The sequence below is a fragment of the Bos indicus genome, chromosome 5 (assembly GCF_029378745.1).
Source record: "Bos indicus isolate NIAB-ARS_2022 breed Sahiwal x Tharparkar chromosome 5, NIAB-ARS_B.indTharparkar_mat_pri_1.0, whole genome shotgun sequence".
NCBI classification, from domain to species: domain Eukaryota; kingdom Metazoa; phylum Chordata; class Mammalia; order Artiodactyla; family Bovidae; genus Bos; species Bos indicus.
This window is the reverse complement of record NC_091764.1, coordinates 24,237,457-24,260,207: the sequence shown is the minus strand read 5'-3', so window position 1 is coordinate 24,260,207 and position 22,751 is coordinate 24,237,457. Positions and strand designations below refer to the sequence as shown.

The window sequence follows — 22,751 nt, the reverse complement described above, 5'->3', positions numbered from 1 at the left end:
TCAAAATTGAGCAGAAAGTACTGAGGGTTCTCATGTACCCATTACTTGACCCCATATGCACAGTCTCCTTCAGTGTTAATATCCCATAGCAGAGTGATACCTTGACATGTCATTATTACCCATAGTTCACAGTTTACATTACAGTTCACTCTTGGTGTTTATACATTTGTGGGTTTTAACAAATGTATATTTGCATATATTCTATAATTATAGTATCATACAAAATAGTTTCTCCTTTAAAAATCCTTTCTGCTTACCTGTTCATCCCTTTATTTCCCCTAATCCTTTGCAACCACTGATCTTTTTAATGATTCCATAGTGTGGCCATTTCCAGAATATAGTTGGAATCCTACAGTATGTATACTTTTTTAGATTGACGTCTTTCACTTAGTAACATGCGTTTAATATTTCTCCATATTGTTTCATGGCTTGTTGGCCCATTTCTTTTCTTTTTTTAAAATTAATTTATTTTAATCAGAAGCTAATTACTTTATAATATTGTGTTGGTTTTTGCCATACATTGACATCAATCAGCCATGGGTGTACATGTGTCCCCCCATCCTGAACCCCCCTCCCACCTCCCTCCCCACCCCATCCCTCTGGGTTGTCTCAGTGCACCAGCTTTGAGTGCCCTGTTTCATGCATCGAACTTGGACTGGTCATCTATTTCACATACCGTAATATACATGTTTCAGTGCTATTCTCTCAAATCATCCCACCTTCGCCTTCTCTTAGAGTCCAAAAGTCTGTTCTTTATATCTGTGTCTCTTTTTTCTGTCTTGCATATAGGGTCGTCGTTACCATTTTTCTAAATTTCATATATATACGTTATTACACTGTACTGGTATTTTTCTGACTTACTTCACTCTGTATAATAGGCTCCAGTTTCACCCACCTCATTAGAACTGACTCAAATGTGCTCTTTTTAATAGCTGAGTAATATTCCATTGTGTATATGTACCACAACTTTCTTATCCATCTGTCTGCCTAGGGACATCTAGGTTTTTTCCATGTCCTAGCTATTGTAAATGGTGCTGCAATGAACATTGAGGTACCCATGTCTCTTTGAATTCTGGTTCCCTTGGTGTGTATGCCCAGCAGTGGAGTTACTGGGTCATATGGCAGTTCTTTTTCCAGTTTTTTAAGGAATCTCCACACTGTTCTCCATAATGGTGAATATGTTTGCATTCCCACCAACAGTGTAAGAGGGGTCCCCTTTTCTCCACACCCTCTCCAGCATTTGTTGTTTGTAAACTTTTTGATGGCAGCCATTCTGACCAATGTGACATGGTACCTCATTGCATTTCTGTGATATTGAGTGATGTTGTAGCTCATTTCTTTTTGAGGCTGGATAATATTGCATTGTCTGGATGTTTGGATGTTCCACAGTTTATCCACTCACTTATTGAGGGAGATCTTGGTTGCGTTCAGGGTTTGGTATTTATGAATTAAGCCACTATAAACATCTGTATACCAGTTTTTGTTGGATGTAAGTTTTCAGTTCATTTGGGCAAATAACAATGATTGCAGTTGCTGGATGGTATGGTTTGAGTAATGACAGAGTTCCTGTTTCTCCACATCTTCACTAGCATATGTTGTTGTCTGTGTCTGGGTATAGGTCATTCTAATAGGTGTGTGGTGGTATCTCGTTGCTTTAGTTTGCAGTTCCCTAATGACATAGGGCCAACATCTATTCTTATTTGCCATTTGTATATCTTCTTTGGTGAGATGTTTGTTAAGGTCTTTGACCCATTTTTTAATCCAGTTGTTTGTTTTCTTATTGTTGAGTTTGATTACTTTGTATATTTTCAATAACAGTCCTCTGTCAGATGTATATTTTTCGATACTTTGTCCCAACCTATGGCTCCTCCTTTTCTCTTGACAGTGCCTTTTGTAGAGCAGAAGTTATTAATTTTAATGAAGTCTGACTTACTAATTTTTTTCATGGATCTTGCCTACAGTGTTGTATCTAAAAACTCATTATTAAATAGATTTTTCTCTTAGGCTGTGTTCTAGGAATTTGTGTGTGTGACTGTTGTTGTTTAGTTGCTCAGTCATGTCTGACTCTTTGAGAAACCATGGATTGTAGCCTGCCAAGATCCTCTGTCCATGGAATTTCTCAGGCAAGAGTATTGGAGTGGGTTGTCATTTCCTTCTCCAGGGGTTCTTCCTGATCCAGGGAACAAACCTGTGTCTCCTGCTTGGCAGGAGGATTTACCAGTGAGCTATCTGGGGAGCCCAATTTGATAATTTTACATTTTACATTTAGGTGTATAGTTCATTTGAGCTAATTATTGAAAGGTTTAATTAAGGTCTATAGCTAGATCCACATTTTTTCATGTTTCTAATGTTTTTGCATGGGCTCTTTTGTCAAAGGTCAGTTGACTCTCAGTCAGTTCAGTTGCTCAGTCAGGTCTGACTCTGCAACCCCATGAATTGCAGCATGCCAGGCTTCCCTGTCCATCACCAACTCCCGGAAGTTGCTCAAACTCATGTCCATCCAGTCAGTGATGCCATCCAACCATCTCATCCTCTGTTGTCCCCTTCTCCTCAGTTCTTCACATCAGGTGGCCAAAGTATTGGCGTTTCAGCTTTAGCATCAGTCCTTCCAGTGAATATTCAGGACTGATTTCCTTTAGGATAGACTGGTTGGATCTCCTTGCAGTCCAAGGGACTCTCAAGAGTCTTCAACACCGCAGTTCAAAAGCATCAATTCTTTGGTGCTCAGATTTCTTTATGGTCCAACTCTCACATCCATATATGACTACTGGAAAAACCATAGCTTTGACTAGACAGACCTTTGTTGGTAAAGTAATGTCTCTCCTTTTTAATATGCTGTCTAGGTTTGTCATAGCTTTTCTTCCAAGGCTGACTATAATTCTCTTTCAGTTGACTATAACTTAGTCTATTTCTGGACCCTCTGTTCTGTTCCATTGATCCATTTGCCTATTCTTAGGCCAATATAATATTGTCTTGATTACTGTTGCTTACATAATAAGACTTGAAGTTGGGTAGTGTCAGCTCTCCAACTTTGTTCTTTAATTTTGTGTTGACTGTTCTGGATCTTTTGCTTCTTCATATAAGTTTTAGAATCGCTTTGTTGATACCTGCATAATAACTTGTTGAGATTGTATTGAATATGGCAGTCAGATTGGGAAGAACTGACATCTTGGCCATATTTAGTCTTCCAATCCATGAACATAAAATATTTTATTATTGATCTAATTCTTTGACTTCTTTCATCAAAGATTTGTAATTTTCCTCATATAAATCTTTGTCTGAAACCATGCTTTTTAAAAGTTAATTCATTAGGCTGTGCTGGGTCTTACTGGCAGGACTAGGGATCTTTGATCTTACTTGGAGAATGCAAGGTCTTTAATTGTGGCATGTGGGATATTTTAATGGGGACATGTGGGTTTGGTTCCTTGACCAGGAATTGAAGGCAGGCCTCCTGCATTGGGAATGTGGAGTCTTAGCCATTGGACCACTAAGAAATTTCCCCTCATATAAATATTATACATATTTAGTTAATTTTATACCTGTTTCATTTTGGGGTGGGTGTTAATGTAAAGGTATTATTTTAAGTTTCAGTTTCTGTTTATTGCTGATGTAAGAAAGTGATTGATTTTTATATATTAACCTTCTGTTCTGTAGTTTGGCTGTAGTTTCTTGTTAGTTTTGAAATTGTTCAATTCTTTTGAGTCTCCTTCATAGATGATCATGTCCTCTGCAAACAAAGATTGTTTTATTTCTTCCTCTTCTTTCTTTATGCCTGTTATTTCCTTTTCTTATTGCACTAGCTTAGGCTTCCATCCAGTACAGTTTGGAAAAGGAGTGGTAAGAGGGAACAGCCTTGCTTGTTCTTGATCTTACTGGGAAAGCTTCTATTCCCCGCCTTGCCGCCCCCCCCACCTCCGCCCCGCACCATTAGGTATGCTGTTAGCTGTAGATTTTTTGTAGATATTCTTTATCAAATTGAGGAAGTATCACTTATACCTGATTTTCTGAGAGTTTTATCACGAGTAGATGTTGGACTTTGTCAGATTTTTTTTGTGTATATTGCTATGATCGTGTGATTTTTCTGCTTTTAGTCTATTGGTGTAATGAATTATAGTGATTTTTTTTTTTTTTTAATATTGAACCAGCCTTGCATGACTGGAATAAATCCTGTTTGGTCATGGTGTATAGTTCTTTTCATATATTGTTTGATTTGATTTACTAGTATTTTGTTGAGGGTTTTTTACAGCTATTTTCATTCTTTTTTTTTTTTTAACTCTTAAAAAAGAAGAAAGCCTTTTTAGCTTAGGCCATACACAACAAAGGCTACTGACCAACTTTAGCCCATGGACTGTAGTTTGCCAATCCATTTCCTTTACAATATGCATCCTTGACTTACAGAATATATTGATACTTTTACCCTCTCCCATACAGTCCAAGGGCTCTATTATACTTGTAATTCTACCTTTATTGACTTATATTCCATGTTATATCATGTTTTATATGTTAAAATATGTAAGATTATTTTATGCAATTAATATTCAGTTAGAATTATGCACATATTTATAGTTTTCATCTATCTTCCTTTCTTTCTGCATTGTCAAGTTCATATCTAAGAATTTTCCTTGTGTGTGAAAACTCTCTTGGTGTTTTTTAGTGTACATCTTTAGGGATAAATTGTTCTGTGTCTCTGAAAATGTCTTCATTTTACCATCATTCTTCAGAGTAGTAGTGTTGCTGTATTAATGGAATGTTAGTTTGGCAGTTGTTTCCTTTCAGCGTTGTACGTTGTGTTCTTACCGTCACTGTTGAAGTCAGTTCTGTCATTTTGTCGCTCTGGTTGAAGTCAGTTCTGTCGTTTTGTCGCTCTGTTTAAAGTTATTTTGTCTTTTTCTGCTAAGATTTTCCCTTTATTTTTGGTTTTTTCAGCTGTCTTAATGTGTAGGTGTAGATTTCTTCTTAGTTATGTGCTTGGGGGTTGTAGGACTTTTTTGAATCTGAAAGTTGATACCTTTCATCAGTTTGGGGATGTTGTCAATTTTTTTTTTCCCCCGAGGTATTGTTTCTGCTCTATTCTCTCTTCTCTTTCTGGGATTCTAATTTCATGTGTATTAGAGTGACATTTTAACTTTAATTTCTGAATTTCTTTTCTTCTTTCTGTTTTTTCACTCTTTGTTTCTCTTTCTACTTTATCTTGAATATATTCTTTTTTAAAAAACTGTATTTGGCTGGGCCAGGTCTTAGTTGTGGCATATAAACTCTTAGTTGAGGCCTGTAGGATTTAGTCCCTTGATCAGGAATCAAACCTGGGCCTTCTGTATTAGGAGCACAGTCTTAACCACTGGACCACCAGGCGAATTCCCTTGAATATATTCTCTTAACCCATCTTCTAATTCCTTCCAAACTATGTCTCGACTGTTTTACCCAATCAATGGAGCTCTTCATTTTGGCTATCATATTTTTCAGCTTTAGAATTTGTTAGTTTATTTTTATGGTTTCTATTAATAATCCTCTCCCAGGTTTATTAACCTTATTTTTTATTGCCTTGTACACAATAATAATTAAAAATTTTCTTTTAGAACTGTTTTCTGATGGCTCTTTAATAGTGAGAACTCATGTATTTGCCTATTGTCTGTTTTTGTTTCTGGCTTTAATTCCTGTTACCTTATTTTCCTATGGCCTTTTATGTGTGGATGTGTCATGTATTTATTTTTTAGAGCAATTTGGAGTCTAGTCTAATATCTGCCTTCTAAATTGCCCTTATTCCTAGGACAACGCCTTTAAAGTCTCTATCCAAAATGAAGGGTGTTCACCAAGGGTTCTCTACTCCTTGCTGATCTAATAGGTGTCTTTTCTTTGAATTTAAAGACTGTCCCAGCACCTTCAGTCTCCAAGGTACCTCTCTCGAATGCAGATGCCTCTAGGGGAAAGGTGATCCCAAGTGACAGTCTCATCTTTCTCCATCTGTGTCTTCCTCTGTTTCCATCTCAGAAAATATTCTCTTGTTTTTCAGTGTCTTCAAGCCGATTTTTTTTTTAATGTGTATACAACTTTTCTTTTTCTTAGCAGAAGGCTTGATCCAAATTACTTAATCCTCTATTACTGGAAATAGAAAACTATCTTCAGATTTCTTGTTATAAGAGATAGATTATATAGTAACTGAGTTAGGGTTTTCTGTTTTTAGCTACTTATATAATTAGTAAAAAAAAAAAAAATAAGAGTTTTTTCTTTGTAGCCTTGAATGTAGAATGATGGAACCACATTTGAAGGTCAGAGAAAGAATTGTTTTTTGAGGCCTTTCTGTCTATGACACTAGATATATGTTTGGAGGGCTGCCATACTATAGTTTCCAAGATTATTATTGATAAGTTGATTACTTTTAAACTGGAGAACTGGATATATGGGCAGAGTACTTGAAAGCAGATATAGAATTCATTCTGCCCTTGGTTAGATACACACCAACTGGCAGAGAGTTTTCTGTAATTCTTAAATACTCCTAGAGGAGAAAATTCTGGAAAAGGCTATTAGCAAATGAAACCCAGGAGCTCATAACTTTGAGTCAAGGATTCCTTTCCAATATGTAACTACTCTTTTTAAGCCTCTATATATCCAATTATCACAAAAATAGAGAACAGAGGGGGAGGAGCCAAGATGGCGGAGGAGTAGGACGGGGAGAACACTTTCTCCCCCACAAATTCATCAAAAGAGCATTTAAACGTCGAGTAAATTCCACAAAACAACTTCTGAATGCCGGCAGAGGACATCAGGCACCCAGAAAAGCAACCCAACTCTTCGAAAGGAGGTAGGAAAAAATATTAAAGACAAAAAAAAGAGACAAAAGAGGGAGGGACGGAGTTCCGTCCCGGGAAGGGAGTCTTAAAAAGAGAGAAGTTTCCAAACACCAGGAAACCTTCTCACTGCCGAATCTGTGCCGAGCTTTGGAAGCACAGAGGGCAACATAACAGGGAGAAAAAATAAATAAACAATTAAAACTCGCAGATTGCGAGCCCTACGGTAACTCCCCCAGCGGAGAAGCAGTGCAGACGCCTGCCTCCGCCATTAGCAAGCGGGGGCTGGGCAGGGAGGCGCGGCGCGGGCTGCATCGCTGAGAGTAAGAATCTGGCCTGAATACCCTGAGCGCTATCTGAGCGAAATAATTTGGGCTAGCAAACCAGACGGTGGGGTATCTACCACGCGAAAAGCCAGCCCTAACCTAAGACCGCCAGGCCCGCGCACGGAACAAAGGACTGAACAGAGATAGCCGGCTGCAGACCTTCCCCCTCCGGTGACAGGCAGCCAGAGCCGGAAGGGGGCAATCGCAGCCCCAGAGAGACATTATCTATAAAACTGTAAGCAGGCTTCTTTGCTAACTAAAACTTCTTGGGGGTCTGGACGGTCAACATCTGCCTGAGAAGGTGCGCCGGTTTTACACCCAGATAACCGAGTGATGGGGAGGCGATAAGTCGCTGCATTGGCGCTTGCCAAACACCTCATCACCTGAGCTGCTCGGACCTGGGAAGAGCACAAAACACAGGCCCAACTGAGTCTGCGCCTCTGAGGACTACCCGAGTGCCTGAACCTGAGCGGCTTGGACCTGGGAGGTGCATGCAACCCAGGGCCGGCCTCGGATTGTTCCCAGCGGAACAACCTAGAGCCCGAGCAGTGTGGGCAGGGAGGCTACACGCGCCGTGAGCCGGGGCAGACCCAGTGTGGCTGAGGCACTGCGAGCGCACGCCAGTGTTACTTGTTTGCAGCATCCCTCCCTCCCTCCCCACAGCGCGACTGAACAAGTAAGCCTAAAAAAAAAAAAAAAGGTCCTCCACCGTCTCCTTTGTGTCAGGGCGGAAACCAGATACTGAAGAGACCAGCAAACAGAAGAAGTTATAACAGAGGGAAACGCCTTGGAAGCTACAGGCAATAGATCAAAACCCTGTGGTTACTACGGACTACATAGGAAGGGGCCTATAGATCTTGAGAAATATAAGTCTGACCAAGGAACTAGCCAAAAATGAACTGAACACACAACACCCACAACAAAACCAAGGAAGTCCTAGATATATTTTTATTATTTTTACGATCATTCTTTCTTGCTTTTTTTTTAATTAAAAAAAAATATTTAAGTCCTCTATTCCTTTAATTTTCACTTTTATAACCTATTACTTTGCAAAAAATAAAAAAAAAGACCCTATTTTTTTCTTCTTCAGCAAACTTCATATATTGTTTTTTTTTTTTTCTTCTTTGATATATGTTATCAATTTTGTACCTATAGTTTTTTTTATATAATTTCGGTGACTTTTTTTTTTCTTCTTCTCTGTTTCTTTCTCTTCTTCTTTTATATAACATTGTATATCTGAAATTCCAAACTCTACTCTAGATTTTTAATTTATGCTTTTTGGTATTTGATATCAATTTTGTGCCTGTATTTTCTTTATAATTTTTGTGACATTGTTTGTTTTTGTTTGTTTTCTCTCTTTATTTTTCTTCTTTTTTTTTTAACATTGTATTTTTGAAATTCCAAACTCTACTCTAGATTTTTAATTTTTGCTTTTTGGTATTAGTTATCAATTTTGTACCTGTACTTTCTTTATCATTTTCGCGGCCTTGTTTGTTTTTGTTTGTTTGTTTTTTCTCTTTCTTTTCCTTCTTCTTTTCTTTAACATCATATTTTTGAAATTCCAAACTCTACTCTAGATTTTTAATTTTTGCTTTTATGTATTTGTTACCAATTTTGTACCTTTAAGAACCCAATCTTCAGGACCCATTTTTCACTAGGGAGTGAGATTACTGGCTTGACTGCTCTCTCTCCCTTTGGACTCTCCTTTTTCTCCACCAGGTCGCCTGTGTCTCCTCCCTAACCTCTCTCTACTCTACCCAACTCTGCGAATTTCTGTGTGTTCCAGACGGTGGAGAACACTTAGGGAACTGATTACTGGCTGGATCTGTCTCCCTCCTTTTCATTCCCCCCTTTTATCCTTCTGGCCACCTCTGTCACCTTCCTCCTTCTTCTCTTCTCTGTATAACTCCGTGAACATCTCTGAGTGGTCCAGTTGTGGAGTGCACATAAGGAAGTGACTACTGGCTAGCCCACTCTCTCCACTATTGATTCACCTCATCTCATTTGGGTCACCTCTAACTCCCTCCTCCCTCTTCTCTTCTCCATGTAACCCTGTGAACCTCTCTGAGTGACCCTCACCGTAGAGAAACTTTTCATCTTTAATGTAGATGTTTTATCAATGGTGCTGTATAGAAGGAGAAGTTTTGAAACTACTGTAAAAATAAGACCGATATCCGGAAGCAGGAGACTTTTAAGTCCAAACCCTAACTCCAGGGAACTCCTGACTCCAGGGAACATTAATTGACAGGAGCTCATCAAATGCCTCCATACCGACACTGAAACCAAGCACCACACAAGGGCCAATAAGTTCCAGGGCAAGGCATACCAAGCAAATTCTCCAGCAACAAAGGAACACAGCCCTGAGCTTCAAGATACAGGCTGCCCAAAGTCACCCCAAAACTATAGACATCTCATAACTCATTACTGGACATTTCATTGCACTCCAGAGAGAAGAAATACAGCTCCACCCACCAGAACACCAACACAAGCTTCCCTAACCAGGAAACCTTGACAAGCCACCTGTACAAACCCACACACAGTGAGGAAACGCCATAATAAAGAGAACTCCACAAACTGCCAGAATACAGAAAGGACACCCCAAAATCAGCAATTTAAACAAGATGAAGAGACAGAGGAATACTCAGCAGATAACGGAACAGGGTAAATGCCCACCAAACCAAACAAAAGAGGAAGAGATAGGGAATCTACCTGATAAAGAATTCCGAATAATGATAGTGAAATTGATCCAAAATCTTGAAACTAAAATGGAATCACAGATAAATAGCCTGGAGACAAGGATTGAGAAGATGCAAGAAAGGTTTAACAAGGACCTAGAAGAAATAAAAAAGAGTCAATATATAATGAAGAATGCAATAAATGAAATTAAAAACACTCTGGAGGCAACAAATAGTAGAATAACAGAGGCAGAAGATAAGATTAGTGAATTAGAAGATAGAATGGTAGAAATAAATGAATCAGAGAGGATAAAAGAAAAACGAATTAAAAGAAATGAGGACAATCTCAGAGACCTCCAGGACAATATTAAACGCTACAACATTCAAATCACAGGGGTTCCAGAAGAAGAAGACAAAAAGAAAGACCATGAGAAAATACTTGAGGAGATAATAGTGGAAAACTTCCCTAAAATGGGGAAGGAAATAATCACCCAAGTCCAAGAAACCCAGAGAGTCCTAAACAGGATAAACCCAAGGAGAAACACCCCAAGACACATATTAATCAAATTAACAAAGATCAAACACAAAGAACAAATATTAAAAGCAGCAAGGGAAAAACAACAAATAACACACAAGGGAATTCCCATAAGGATAACAGCTGATCTTTCAATAGAAACTCTTCAAGCCAGGAGGGAATGGCAAGACATACTTAAAATGATGAAAGAAAATAACCTACAGCCCAGATTATTGTACCCAGCAAGGATCTCATTCAAGTATGAAGGAGAAATCAAAAGCTTTTCAGACAAGCAAAAGCTGAGAGAATTCTGCACCACCAAACCAGCTCTCCAACAAATACTAAAGGATATTCTCTAGACAGGGAACACAAAAACAGTGTATAAACTCGAACCCAAAACAATAAAGTAAATGGCAACGGGATCATACTTATCAGTAATTACCTTAAACGTAAATGGGTTGAATGCCCCAACCAAAAGACAAAGACTGGCTGAATGGATACAAAAACAAGACCCCTACATATGTTGTCTACAAGAGACCCACCTCAAAACAGGGGACACATATAGACTGAAAGTGAAGGGCTGGAAAAAGATTTTCCATGCAAATAGGGACCAAAAGAAAGCAGGAGTAGCAATACTCATATCAGATAAAATAGACTTTAAAACAAAGGCTGTGAAAAGAGACAAAGAAGGTCACTACATAATGATCAAAGGATCAATCCAAGAAGAAGATATAACAATTATAAATATATATGCACCCAACGCGGGAGCACCACAGTACGTAAGACAAATGCTAACAAGTATGAAAGGAGAAATTAACAATAACACAATAATAGTGGGAGACTTTAATACCCCACTTACACCTATGGATAGATCAACTAAACAGAAAATTAACAAGGAAACACAAACTTTAAACGATACAATAGACCAGTTAGACCTAATTGATGTCTATAGGACATTTCATCCCAAAACAATGAATTTCACCTTTTTCTCAAGCGCACATGGAACCTTCTCCAGGATAGATCACATCCTGGGCCATAAAGCTAGCCTTAGTAAATTCAAAAAAATAGAAATCATTCCAAGCATTTTTTCTGACCACAATGCAGTAAGATTAGATCTCAATTACAGGAGAAAAACTATTAAAAATGCCAACATATGGAGGCTGAACAACACGCTGCTGAATAACCAACAAACCACAGAAGAAATCAAAAAAGAAATCAAAATTTACATAGAAACGAATGAAAATGAAAACACAACAACCCAAAACCTGTGGGACACGGTAAAAGCAGTCCTAAGGGGAAAGTTCATAGCAATACAGGCACACCTCAAGAAACAAGAAAAAAGTCAAATAAATAACCTAACTCTACACCTAAAGCAACTAGAAAAGGAAGAAATGAAGAACCCCAGGGTTAGTAGAAGGAAAGAAATCTTAAAGATTAGAGCAGAAATAAATGCAAAAGAAACAAAAGAGACCATAGCAAAAATCAACAAAACCAAAAGCTGGTTCTTTGAAAGGATAAATGGATAAACCATTAGCCAGACTCATCAAGAAACAAAGGGAGAAAAATCAAATCAACAAAATTAGAAACGAAAATGGAGAGATCACAAAAGACAACACAGAAATACAAAGGATCATAAGAGACTACTATCAACAATTATATGCCAATAAAATGGACAACGTGGAAGAAATGGACAAATTCTTAGAAAAGTACAACTTTCCAAAACTCGACCAGGAAGAAATAGAAAATCTTAACAGACCTATCACAAGCACAGAAATTGAAACTGTAATCAAAAATCTTCCAGCAAACAAAAGCCCCGGTCCAGACGGCTTCACAGCTGAATTCTACCAAAAATTTAGAGAAGAGCTAACACCTATCCTGCTCAAACTCTTCCAAAAAATTGCAGAGGAAGGTAAACTTCCAAACTCATTCTATGAGGCCACCATCACCCTAATACCAAAACCTGACAAAGATCCCACAAAAAAAGAAAACTACAGGCCAATATCACTGATGAACATAGATGCAAAAATCCTTAACAAAATTCTAGCAATCAGAATCCAACAACACATTAAAAAGATCATACACCATGACCAAGTGGGCTTTATCTCAGGGATGCAAGGATTCTTCAATATCCGCAAATCAATCAATGTAATACACCACATTAACAAATTGAAAAATAAAAACCATATGATTATCTCAGTAGATGCAGAGAAAGCCTTTGACAAAATTCAACGTCCATTTATGATAAAAACTCTCCAGAAAGCAGGAATAGAAGGAACATACCTCAACATAATAAAAGCTATATATGACAAACCCACAGCAAACATTATCCTCAATGGTGAAAAATTGAAAGCATTTCCTCTAAAGTCAGGAACAAGACAAGGGTGCCCACTTTCACCATTACTATTCAACATAGTTTTGGAAGTTTTGGCCACAGCAATCAGAGCAGAAAAAGAAATAAAAGGAATCCAAATTGGAAAAGAAGAAGTAAAACTCTCACTATTTGCAGATGACATGATCCTCTACATAGAAAACCCTAAAGACTCTACCAGAAAATTACTAGAAATAATCAATGACTATAGTAAAGTTGCAGGATATAAAATCAACACACAGAAATCCTTTGCATTCCTATACACTAATAATGAGAAAACAGAAAGAGAATTTAAGGAAACAATTCCATTCACCATTGCAATAGAAAGAATAAAATACTTAGGAATATATCTACCTAAAGAAACTAAAGGCCTATATATAGAAAACTATAAAACACTGGTGAAAGAAATCAAAGAGGACACTAATAGATGGAGAAATATACCATGTTCATGGATTGGAAGAATCAATATAGTGAAAATGAGTATACTACCCAAAGCAATTTATAGATTAAACGCAATCCCTATCAAGCTACCAACAGTATTCTTCACAGAGCTAGAACAAATAATTTCACAGTTTGTATGGAAATACAAAAAACCTCGAATAGCCAAAGCGATCTTGAGAAAGAAGAATGGAACTGGAGGAATCAACCTACCTGACTTCAGGCTCTACTACAAAGCCACAGTTATCAAGACAGTATGGTACTGGCACAAAGACAGAAATATTGATCAATGGAATAAAATAGAAAGCCCAGAGATAAATCCACACACATATGGACACCTTATCTTTGACAAAGGAGGCAAGAATATACAATGGATTAAAGACAGTCTCTTTAACAAGTGGTGCTGGGAAATCTGGTCAACCACTTGTAAAAGAATGAAACTAGACCACTTTCTAACACCATACACAAAAATAAACTCAAAATGGATTAAAGATCTAAACGTAAGACCAGAAACTATAAAACTCCTAGAGGAGAACATAGGCAAAACACTCTCTGACATACATCACAGCAGGATCCTCTATGACCCACCTCCCAGAATATTGGAAATAAAATCAAAAATAAACAAATGGGACCTAATTAACCTTAAAAGCTTCTGCACATCAAAGGAAACTATTAGCAAGGTGAAAAGACAGCCTTCAGAATGGGAGAAAATAATAGCAAATGAAGCAACTGACAAACAACTAATCTCAAAAATATACAAGCAACTCCTACAGCTCAACTCCAGAAAAATAAACGACCCAATCAAAAAATGGGCCAAAGAACTAAATAGACATTTCTCCAAAGAAGACATACAGATGGCTAACAAACACATGAAAAGATGCTCAACATCACTCATTATCAGAGAAATGCAAATCAAAACCACTATGAGGTACCATTTCACACCAGTCAGAATGGCTGCGATCCAAAAGTCTACAAATAATAAATGCTGGAGAGGGTGTGGAGAAAAGGGAATCCTCTTACACTGTTGGTGGGAATGCAAACTAGTACAGCCACTATGGAGAACAGTGTGGAGATTCCTTAAAAAACTGGAAATAGAACTGCCTTATGATCCAGCAATCCCACTGCTGGGCATACACACTGAGGAAACCAGAAGGGAAAGAGACACGTGTACCCCAATGTTCATCACAGCACTGTTTATAATAGCTAGGACATGGAAGCAACCTAGATGTCCATCAGCAGATGTATGGATAAGAAAGCTGTGGTACATATACACAATGGAGTATTACTCAGCCATTAAAAAGAATACATTTGAATCAGTTCTAATGAGGTGGATGAAACTGGAGCCTATTATACAGAGTGAAGTAAGCCAGAAGGAAAAACATCAATACAGTATACTAACGCATATATATGGAATTTAGAAAGATGGTAACAATAACCCGGTGTACGAGACAGCAAAATAGACACTGATGTATAGAACAGTCTTATGGACTCTGTGGGAGAGGGAGAGGGTGGAAAGATTTGGGAGAATGACATTGAAACATGTAAAATATCATGTAAGAAACGAGTCGCCAGTCCAGGTTCGATGCACGATACTGGATGCTTGGGGCTAGTGCACTGGGATGACCCAGAGGGATGGTATGGGGAGGGAGGAGGGAGGAGGGTTCAGGATGGGGAACACATGTATACCTGTGGCGGATTCATTTTGATATTTGGCAAAACTAATACAATTATGTAAAGTTTAAAAATAAAATTAAAAAATAGAGGACAGTCATTAGTGATTATCATCCATCAGATCAGATCAGATCAGTCACTCAGTCGCGTCCGACTCTTTTCGATCCCATGTATCGCAGCACGCCAGGCCTCCCTGTCCATCACCAACTCCCAGAGTTCACTGAGACTCACGTCCATCGAGTTAGTGATGCCATCCAGCCATCTCATCCTCTGTCATCCCCTTCTCCTCCTGCCCCCAATCCCTCCCAGCATCAGAGTCTTTTCCAATGAGTTAACTCTTTGCATGAGGTGGCCAAAGTATGAGTTTCAGCTTTAGCATCATTCCCTCCAAAGAAATCCCAGGGCTGATCTCCTTCAGAATGGACTGGTTGGATCTCCTTGCAGTCCAAGGGACTCTCAAGAGTCTTCTCCAACACCACAGTTCAAAAGCACCAATTCTTTGGCACTCAGCCTTCTTCACAGTCCCAACTCTCACATCCATACATGACCACAGGAAAAACCATAGCCTTGACTAGACAAACCTTTGTTGGCAAAGTAATGTCTCTGCTTTTGAATATGCTATCTAGGTTGGTCATAACTTTCCTTCCAAGGAGTAAGCGTCTTTTAATTTCATGGCTGCAGTCACCATCTGCAGTGATTTTGGAGCCCAGAAAAATAAAGTCTGACACTGTTTCCACTGTTTCCCCATCTATTTCCCATGAAGTGATGGGACCAGAATCCATGATTCGTTTTCTGAATGTTGAGCTTAAGCCAACTTTTTCACTCTCCACTTTCACTTTCATCAAGAGGCTTTTGAGTTCCTCTTCACTTTCTGCCATAAGGGTGGTGTCATCTGCATATCTGAGGTTATTGATGTTTCTCCCGGCAGTCTTGATTCCAGCTTGTGCTTCGTCCAGCCTAGCGTTTCTCATGATGTACTCTGCATATAAGTTAAATAAGCAGGATGACAGTATACAGCCTTGATGTACTCCTTTTCCTATTTGGAACCAGTGTGTTGTTCCATGTCCAGTTCTAAGTGTTGCTTCCTGACCTGCATACTAATTTCTCAAGAGGCAGATCAGGTGGTCTGGTATTCCCATCTCTTTCAGAATTTTCCACAGTTTATTGTGATCCACACAGTGAAAGGCTTTGGCATAGTCAGTAAAGCAGAAATAGATATTTTTCTGGAATTCTCTTGCTTTTTCCATGATCCAGCAGATGTTGGCAATTTGATCTCTGGTTCCTCTGCCTTTTCGAAAACCAGCTTGAACATCAGGAAGTTCACGGTTCACATATTGCTGAAGCCTGGCTTGGAGAATTTTGAGCATTACTTTATTAGCGTGTGAGATGCGTGCAATTGTGTGGTAGTTTGAGCATTCTTTGGCATTGCCTTTCTTTGGGATTGGAATGAAAACTGACGTTTTCTAGTCCTGTGGCCACTGCTGAGTTTTCCAAATTTGCTGGCATATTAGGTGCAGCACTTTCACAGCATCATCATTCAGGACTTGGAATAGCTCAACTGGAATTCTATCACCTCTACTAGCTTTGTTCATAGTGATGCTTTCTAAGGCCCACTTGACTTCACTAGAGTCTATTTCCATTAGTATAGAGTTCACAAAGTAAGACAAAAACTGTGAACAAAGGTGTTATGTGCATGTTTATTCAGGGACTAGCTGGAGTAGGATATTCTTGGCAGATGGTAGGAAATGAGATTGCACAAGGTAGATTGGGGCTGATTGTGCCAGGCTTTGAAAGAGCAGAGTGTTTTGATTTTGTTTCATATAGAGGGGCTTTTGAGTGAGAGTGAGAAAGGTCCGTCTAGTCAAGGCCATGGTTTGTCCAGTGGTCATGTATGGATGTGAGAGTTGGACTGTGAAGAAAGCTGAGTGCCAAAGAATTGATGCTTTTGAACTGTGGTGTTGGAGAAGACTCTTGAGAGTCCCTTGGACTGCAAGGAGATCCAAGCAGTCCATTCTGAAGGAGATCAGCCCTGGGATTTCTTTGGAAGGAATGATGGTAAAGCTGAAACTCCAGTACTTTGGCCACCTCATGTGAAGAGTTGACTCACCGGAAAAGACTCTGATGCTGGGAGGGATTGGGGGCAGGAGGAGAAGGGGACGACAGAGGATGAGATGGCTGGATGGCCTCACCGACTCGATTGACGTGAGTTTGAGTGAACTCTGGGAGTTGGTGATGGACAGCAAGGCCTGGTGTGCTGCGATTCATGGGGTCGCAAAGAGTCGGACACAACTGAGCAACTGAACTGAGAAGTGATATAAAATTTTCTGACTGCTAATCTGGCAGTGCTTTGGTGGGTAGACTAGAGAGAAAATATTGGAAACGGACAATAAATACAAAGCTCTAGTAGTCTAGTTATAAGGTGATACAGTCTGGCTTTTTGTAGTCAAGAAGCAATGGAGAGAATGGAGTGCATTTTAAAGAAAGTATTTGTTCTCTATGCATGGGAATTTGAGTGAGAAAGCAGAGAAGACTTTGGGGTTGTAAGTTTGGATGAATGGTAGCATAATACTGGTATCAGTACCAAAAGCTGGAAAGTAAGGATGTTGAAGGTAGAGTGAAAGCAAAGTAGTTGAATTTGGTTTAAGGTAATTTGAATATAATGATAGAATTGTTCATTACCTGAAAAAAAATTTTTGTAATTTTTAAAAATAAAATTTAAGAATAAAACTGAAAGTAGAAGTTTTTCTGTCAGAGCGTCTCCCAGTTATTATTTCCCCAGAAATTACCACTATTCTCAGCTTGCTGTACCACTAATTGACTATATGTATGTAAACATGTGTGTGTACCTGTCATTCATACTCTTCACCATTCTGTGGAGACAGATCTAACTTATCTTTTGCAATGATACGGTAGATATATCTTCCTTTATTTATGGAAGTTTAGCTTATTTCTAATTTGTTCATTTTTTAAATTGAAAACAATGTCAACGAGAAAATTCTTATATAGTAATTACATTTGGGTACTCATCCATCTATTTTCATAAGATAGGGCAGGGGATAAGCAGATTTGGGCACCTGATGCAGAGAGCCAACTCATTGGAAAAGATCCTGATGCTGGGAAAGATTGAAATAAAAGAAGAAGAGGGTTAGAAGAGGATGAGATGGTTAGATAGCATCACCAATTCAGTGAACACGAATCTGAGCAAACTCCAGGAGACAGTGAAGGACAGGTTAGCCTGATGTGCTGCAGTCCATGGGGTCACAAAGAGTCAGACACGACTTAGCCACTGAACAAAAATAACAGCTTTCCAGAAAGCTTAGTATAGATTTGTGCGTGTGTGCACGCACACACATGTGAACATGTGTCCACACGTGGAAATCACCATGATTTTCTTGTGTTGCATGTGTCTGTGCTTAGTTGCTCAGTTGTGTCTGACTCTTTGTGACCCCATGGACTGCAGCACGCCAGGCTCCTCTGTCCATGGGATCATCCAGACAAGAATACTAGAGTGAGTTGCCATTTCCTTCTTCAGAGGATCTTCCTGACCCAGGGATTGAACCCATTTCTCCTGTGTCGCCTGGATTTGCAGGCAAATTCTTTACCACTGAGCCACCTGGGATAGCCCCGTAGTGTACGAGGGGAAAGTATATCATGTGTTTCAGTGTGGCACTTACTGGTAATGTGTGTTGGTATATTCTAGCTTTATTAGTCACTAAAGTTTAAACATATAAAAAGGTAATGAATTTGCAAACATCATCTTGGAGCAGAGAAATCCTCCTGGTTTGGGAAAATATAAGAGGGCAATTATACATATGTTTGTATAGAAGCTAGAATTGGAGATGAGGTAATGTGGTGGTGAATGAGAATGGGATTTTCTAAAATTAGTTAATTCCTAGAAAGTAAGTACTTCTGGTGAATATTTCAGTTGCCAAGAGGAAAGTTTTATTTCTGTGAGGACTTAACTCTAATTTTTGGGTAGGGGGTCAGTGAGAGTATACACCTTACTGTCAAGTTAACTGGAATACCAAAAAACAAAAAACAAAACAACAACTCAGTTTGGAAATCTTTCTTTCACTAGTAGTAGGACTAAAGGGTAGCTTTTGATTTTTCTAATATAGTTTAAGCTTTTGGCTAATTAAAATTAAAGCCTTATAATGCATTTTGGTGATATTAATAGAAAATATGAGATACGTTTATTGTATGCTTCTGTCTCTTAAAAATTAATTTGGATCAAAGAGCAGAATCAAAATCACATGCCAGTTTTATGATCTACTTTATAAATTCCAGGGCAAATGTAAAATATATACTCGTAATAGGATAATATTGAGATAGCTGCTACAAACAGTTAACTCTGCATTTTCAAAGATCGAATCCTTGTGCACATTAAACCTAAGAATAAGAAGTAAAGCGTCCTTGAAAGACTTCTGTTGTTGTTTCATTGCTAAGTCATGTCTGACTTTTTTGTGACCCTGTGAACTATAGCCTGCCAGATTCCTCTGTTCATGGGATTTCCCACAAGAATACTGGAATGGGATGCCATTTCCTTCTCCAGGGTATCTTCCCAACCCCAGGGATTGAACTCATCTTCTACGTTGCAGGCAGATTCTGCATGGACAAAGCAGGAAACCAAAGCGACCTCATTTTTAGTTTAAAAGTCTTCTTATGTAATATGTACACATCACATTAATTTATCAGAAATGATGTATTTCAAGCAAGACTCAGTAATTGAATGGTTTGTTTGTGTAGGCTAAAGATTGTCTCTTGTAGTAAGGAAAGGTAATTCATAATCACCATGACTAAGGGAGATAGGAAAAATATATATATAGTAGTCTTGAGAAAGATAAATGACGTTAAAAGTAGCAGAATTATTTTGATTAAAATTTTTGTTTTTATTTACAGTAAGAACACTGTTGTCAGTTTTTTACTTCTAGATAAAGCACACATTCAGTTACTTTCATAATCCTGAATTGGTGATTGAGTTTCCTGTCCTTAGCACAGTGCATAATACATAGATGATCAATATTTATGTGTTAACTGATTTCTCCTCTGAATCTGCTGCCCGACTGCAGTCACCTTGTGTCAAGTAAAACAGCCTTTGTAACATTAATCACAGACATAATTACATGTTCAGGCTCATCTTTGTGAAGACTGTGACTCTCACTAGTCACTTGCCAAGATCCAAATGGCTTTTCCCCTGGTTTCAGAGTATGAATTTTGTACCAGAATCCACCCTTGAAATTTACCTCAGTAGCTTTAGAAAATGTTGGTGATATGTGAATCTAGGACTACTTACAGTGGCAGAATCAATACTTCTAGTTAGGTTACTACTTGAAGATGTAACCTTGATGGTCACAGAAACTGCATGGAAGTAAAGAAAATTTAAGGTATGATTCAACTTTATTTTTGAATTTTGTTTTACGAACAATTGAAAATCTGAAAATTGAATTTTGTTATAGAAATGATAAGGAGAATAGTAAGTGATAAAAATATATAACACTGAAGAAGTTCACTGATCATTAAGTGTATGTCTCTCTACAGGTATAATTTGACCTCCTGAGATTCTGTCTTAGCAAGAAGAAAGTGGAAAATACTCTTGGAAAGAAAACTAAGACATTAAGAAAGCCAGAACTTATTTTTACATGGTTGTCCACTCAGTTACCAATATGGACGCTTTTCCCACCATTTTTCCTCCTGGTGGAGACAGTGAACTGAGACATTCTCAATCTGAGCTCCAAAAAATGTTAATTGATGAACGATTAAGATGTGAACATCATAAAACCAATTATCAGACTCTGAAAGCTGAACACACAAGGTAATTATTTAAATTTGGAGGTGAGAGGCTTGATTAAAAATTTTTATTTTGTCTGAATATTTGCTCTGGAACATACAGTGTAATTTTGTTATAATGTACAATATACATTTAAAGCTTTTTGAGTACAGTAAATGTTCTTTAAATCAAGTGGATTATAAATTTATTAAAGTCTTATTTTGAAAGTAGGATATAAAATTTATGTATCTCAGTGGCTAAATTTTTTTTCCTTCAAAGTAAAGTTGTGTTCAGAAATTACAGTGTTAATAGTTAAGTGACACTTGGTAAAGCAATATTTGGAAGTTTAAATAGAATATATGATGTTGATCTTGTTCCGTAGTGTTGGTTGACTTTAAGGTAATACAATTAAAAAGCAATGGATACACTTAAATTCTTCTTTTTCTAAAAATTAGGTTGCAGGATGAGTACATAAAGTCACAAAATGAACTCAAGCGCGTTTTAAATGAAAAGCAAACTCACCAGGAAAAGTTTCAGCTGCTGCTTGAAGAGGTACGAGGAGAATTAGTAGAGAAAACTAAAGACTTAGAAGAGATGAAGCTGCAGGTAAGAAAATATATTCAAATTAGTATAAATTAGTCAGATGTTTAATGGAGATACAGATGTAATTTTGGTAAATTTGGTAAGTTCTCTCTATATCCATAATGAGTATTTTGTTGTATCTCCAGTGGTATAATTTAATCTTCTTTCATATACTTTAGAATACTCTGTAGAATTCAGCCACAAAAGTTTTATGTAAATTTTAATTATATTTTCTGTTCTGATTTAAATAATATCTTACTCTTCAGAATAATTGGAGGAAAGGCCAGTCTGAATTGATAAAAATTCACAATTAAACATACTTTAAAAATAAAGATTTTCTGAATTTCTGTGGAGTTGCTCAAGTAACAGATAGTTGATACTGAAGTATTAACTACAGTTTCTTTTGACGTTTTTTTACACTATTCATTTTCTATATGCTCAAAAAGTAGAGCAAAGCTACCTGTCAGATTTTACATTAGTAGGTATTAGTTGCGATATCTTACTGTAATCGCTCAGTAGCACTAGCTGTTTATTTCTGCTTATCTCATGCTTGTTACTTAGACAAGAAAAGATGTCCATTCCATCTTAGGGGACAGGAATGCAAAAGTAGGAAGTCAAGAGATACCTGGAGTAACAGGTAAGTTTGGCCTTGGAGTACAGAATGAAGCAGGGCGAAGGCTAACAGGAGTTTTGCTAAGAGAATGCACTGGTCATAGCAAACACCCTCTTCCAATAACACAAGAGACAACTCTACACATGGACATCACCAAATGGTCAATACTGAAATCAGAGTGATTATATTCTTTGTAGCCAAAGATGGAGAAGTTCTATACAGTTAGCAAAAATAAGACCAGAAGCTGACTGTGGTCAGATCATGAACTCCTTATTGCCAAATTCAGACTTAAATTGAAGAAAGTAGGGAAAACCACTAGACTATTCAGGTATGACCTAAATCAGATCCCTTAGGATTATGCAAGTGGAAGTGACAAGCAGATTCAAGGAGTTAGATCTGATAGAGTGCCTGAAGAACTATGGACAGAGGTTTTTGACATTGTACAGCAATTGTAAAGCAAAGGAGAAAAGGAAAGATACTAATTTGAATGCAGAGTTCCAAAGAATAGCATGGAGAGATAAGAAAGCCTTCCTCAGTGATCAGTACAAAGAAATAGAGGAAAACAACAGAATGGGAAAGACTAGAGATCTCTTCAAGAAAATTAGAGATCCCAAGGGAACATTTCATGCAAAGATGGGCTCAATAAAGGACAGAAATGGTATGGACTTAACAGAAGCAGAAGATATTAAGAAGAGGTGGCAAGAATACACAGAAGAACTGTACAAAAAAGATCTTCACGACCCAGATAATCACGATAGTGTGACCACTCACCTAGAGCCAGACATTCTGGAAAGTGAAGTCAAATGGGCTTTAGGAAGCATCACTGTGAACAAAGCTAGTGGCGGTGATGGAATTCCAGTTGAGCTGTTTTAAGATGATGCTGTGAAAGTGTTGCACTCACTGTGTCAGCAGATTTGGAAAACGCAGCAGTGAGAGAAGTCTGACGCACTAGCAAAGTAATGCTCAAAATTTTCCAAGCCAAGCTTCAGCAATACGTGAACCGTAAACTTCC

General features: G+C 38.0%; 1 protein-coding gene across 1 annotated transcript in view; it reads left to right on the top strand.

Moving 5' to 3' along the window:
* Positions 1-22,751, top strand: part of CEP83 (centrosomal protein 83) — a 146,817-nt gene that overhangs the window by 45,435 nt on the left and 78,631 nt on the right. The window contains exons 2-3 of the mRNA XM_070788948.1: positions 20,316-20,589; positions 21,000-21,150. Of these exons, the coding sequence (XP_070645049.1) occupies positions 20,417-20,589; positions 21,000-21,150 (324 nt within the window). The 5' untranslated portion in view covers positions 20,316-20,416. The remainder of the gene's footprint in view (positions 1-20,315; positions 20,590-20,999; positions 21,151-22,751) is intronic.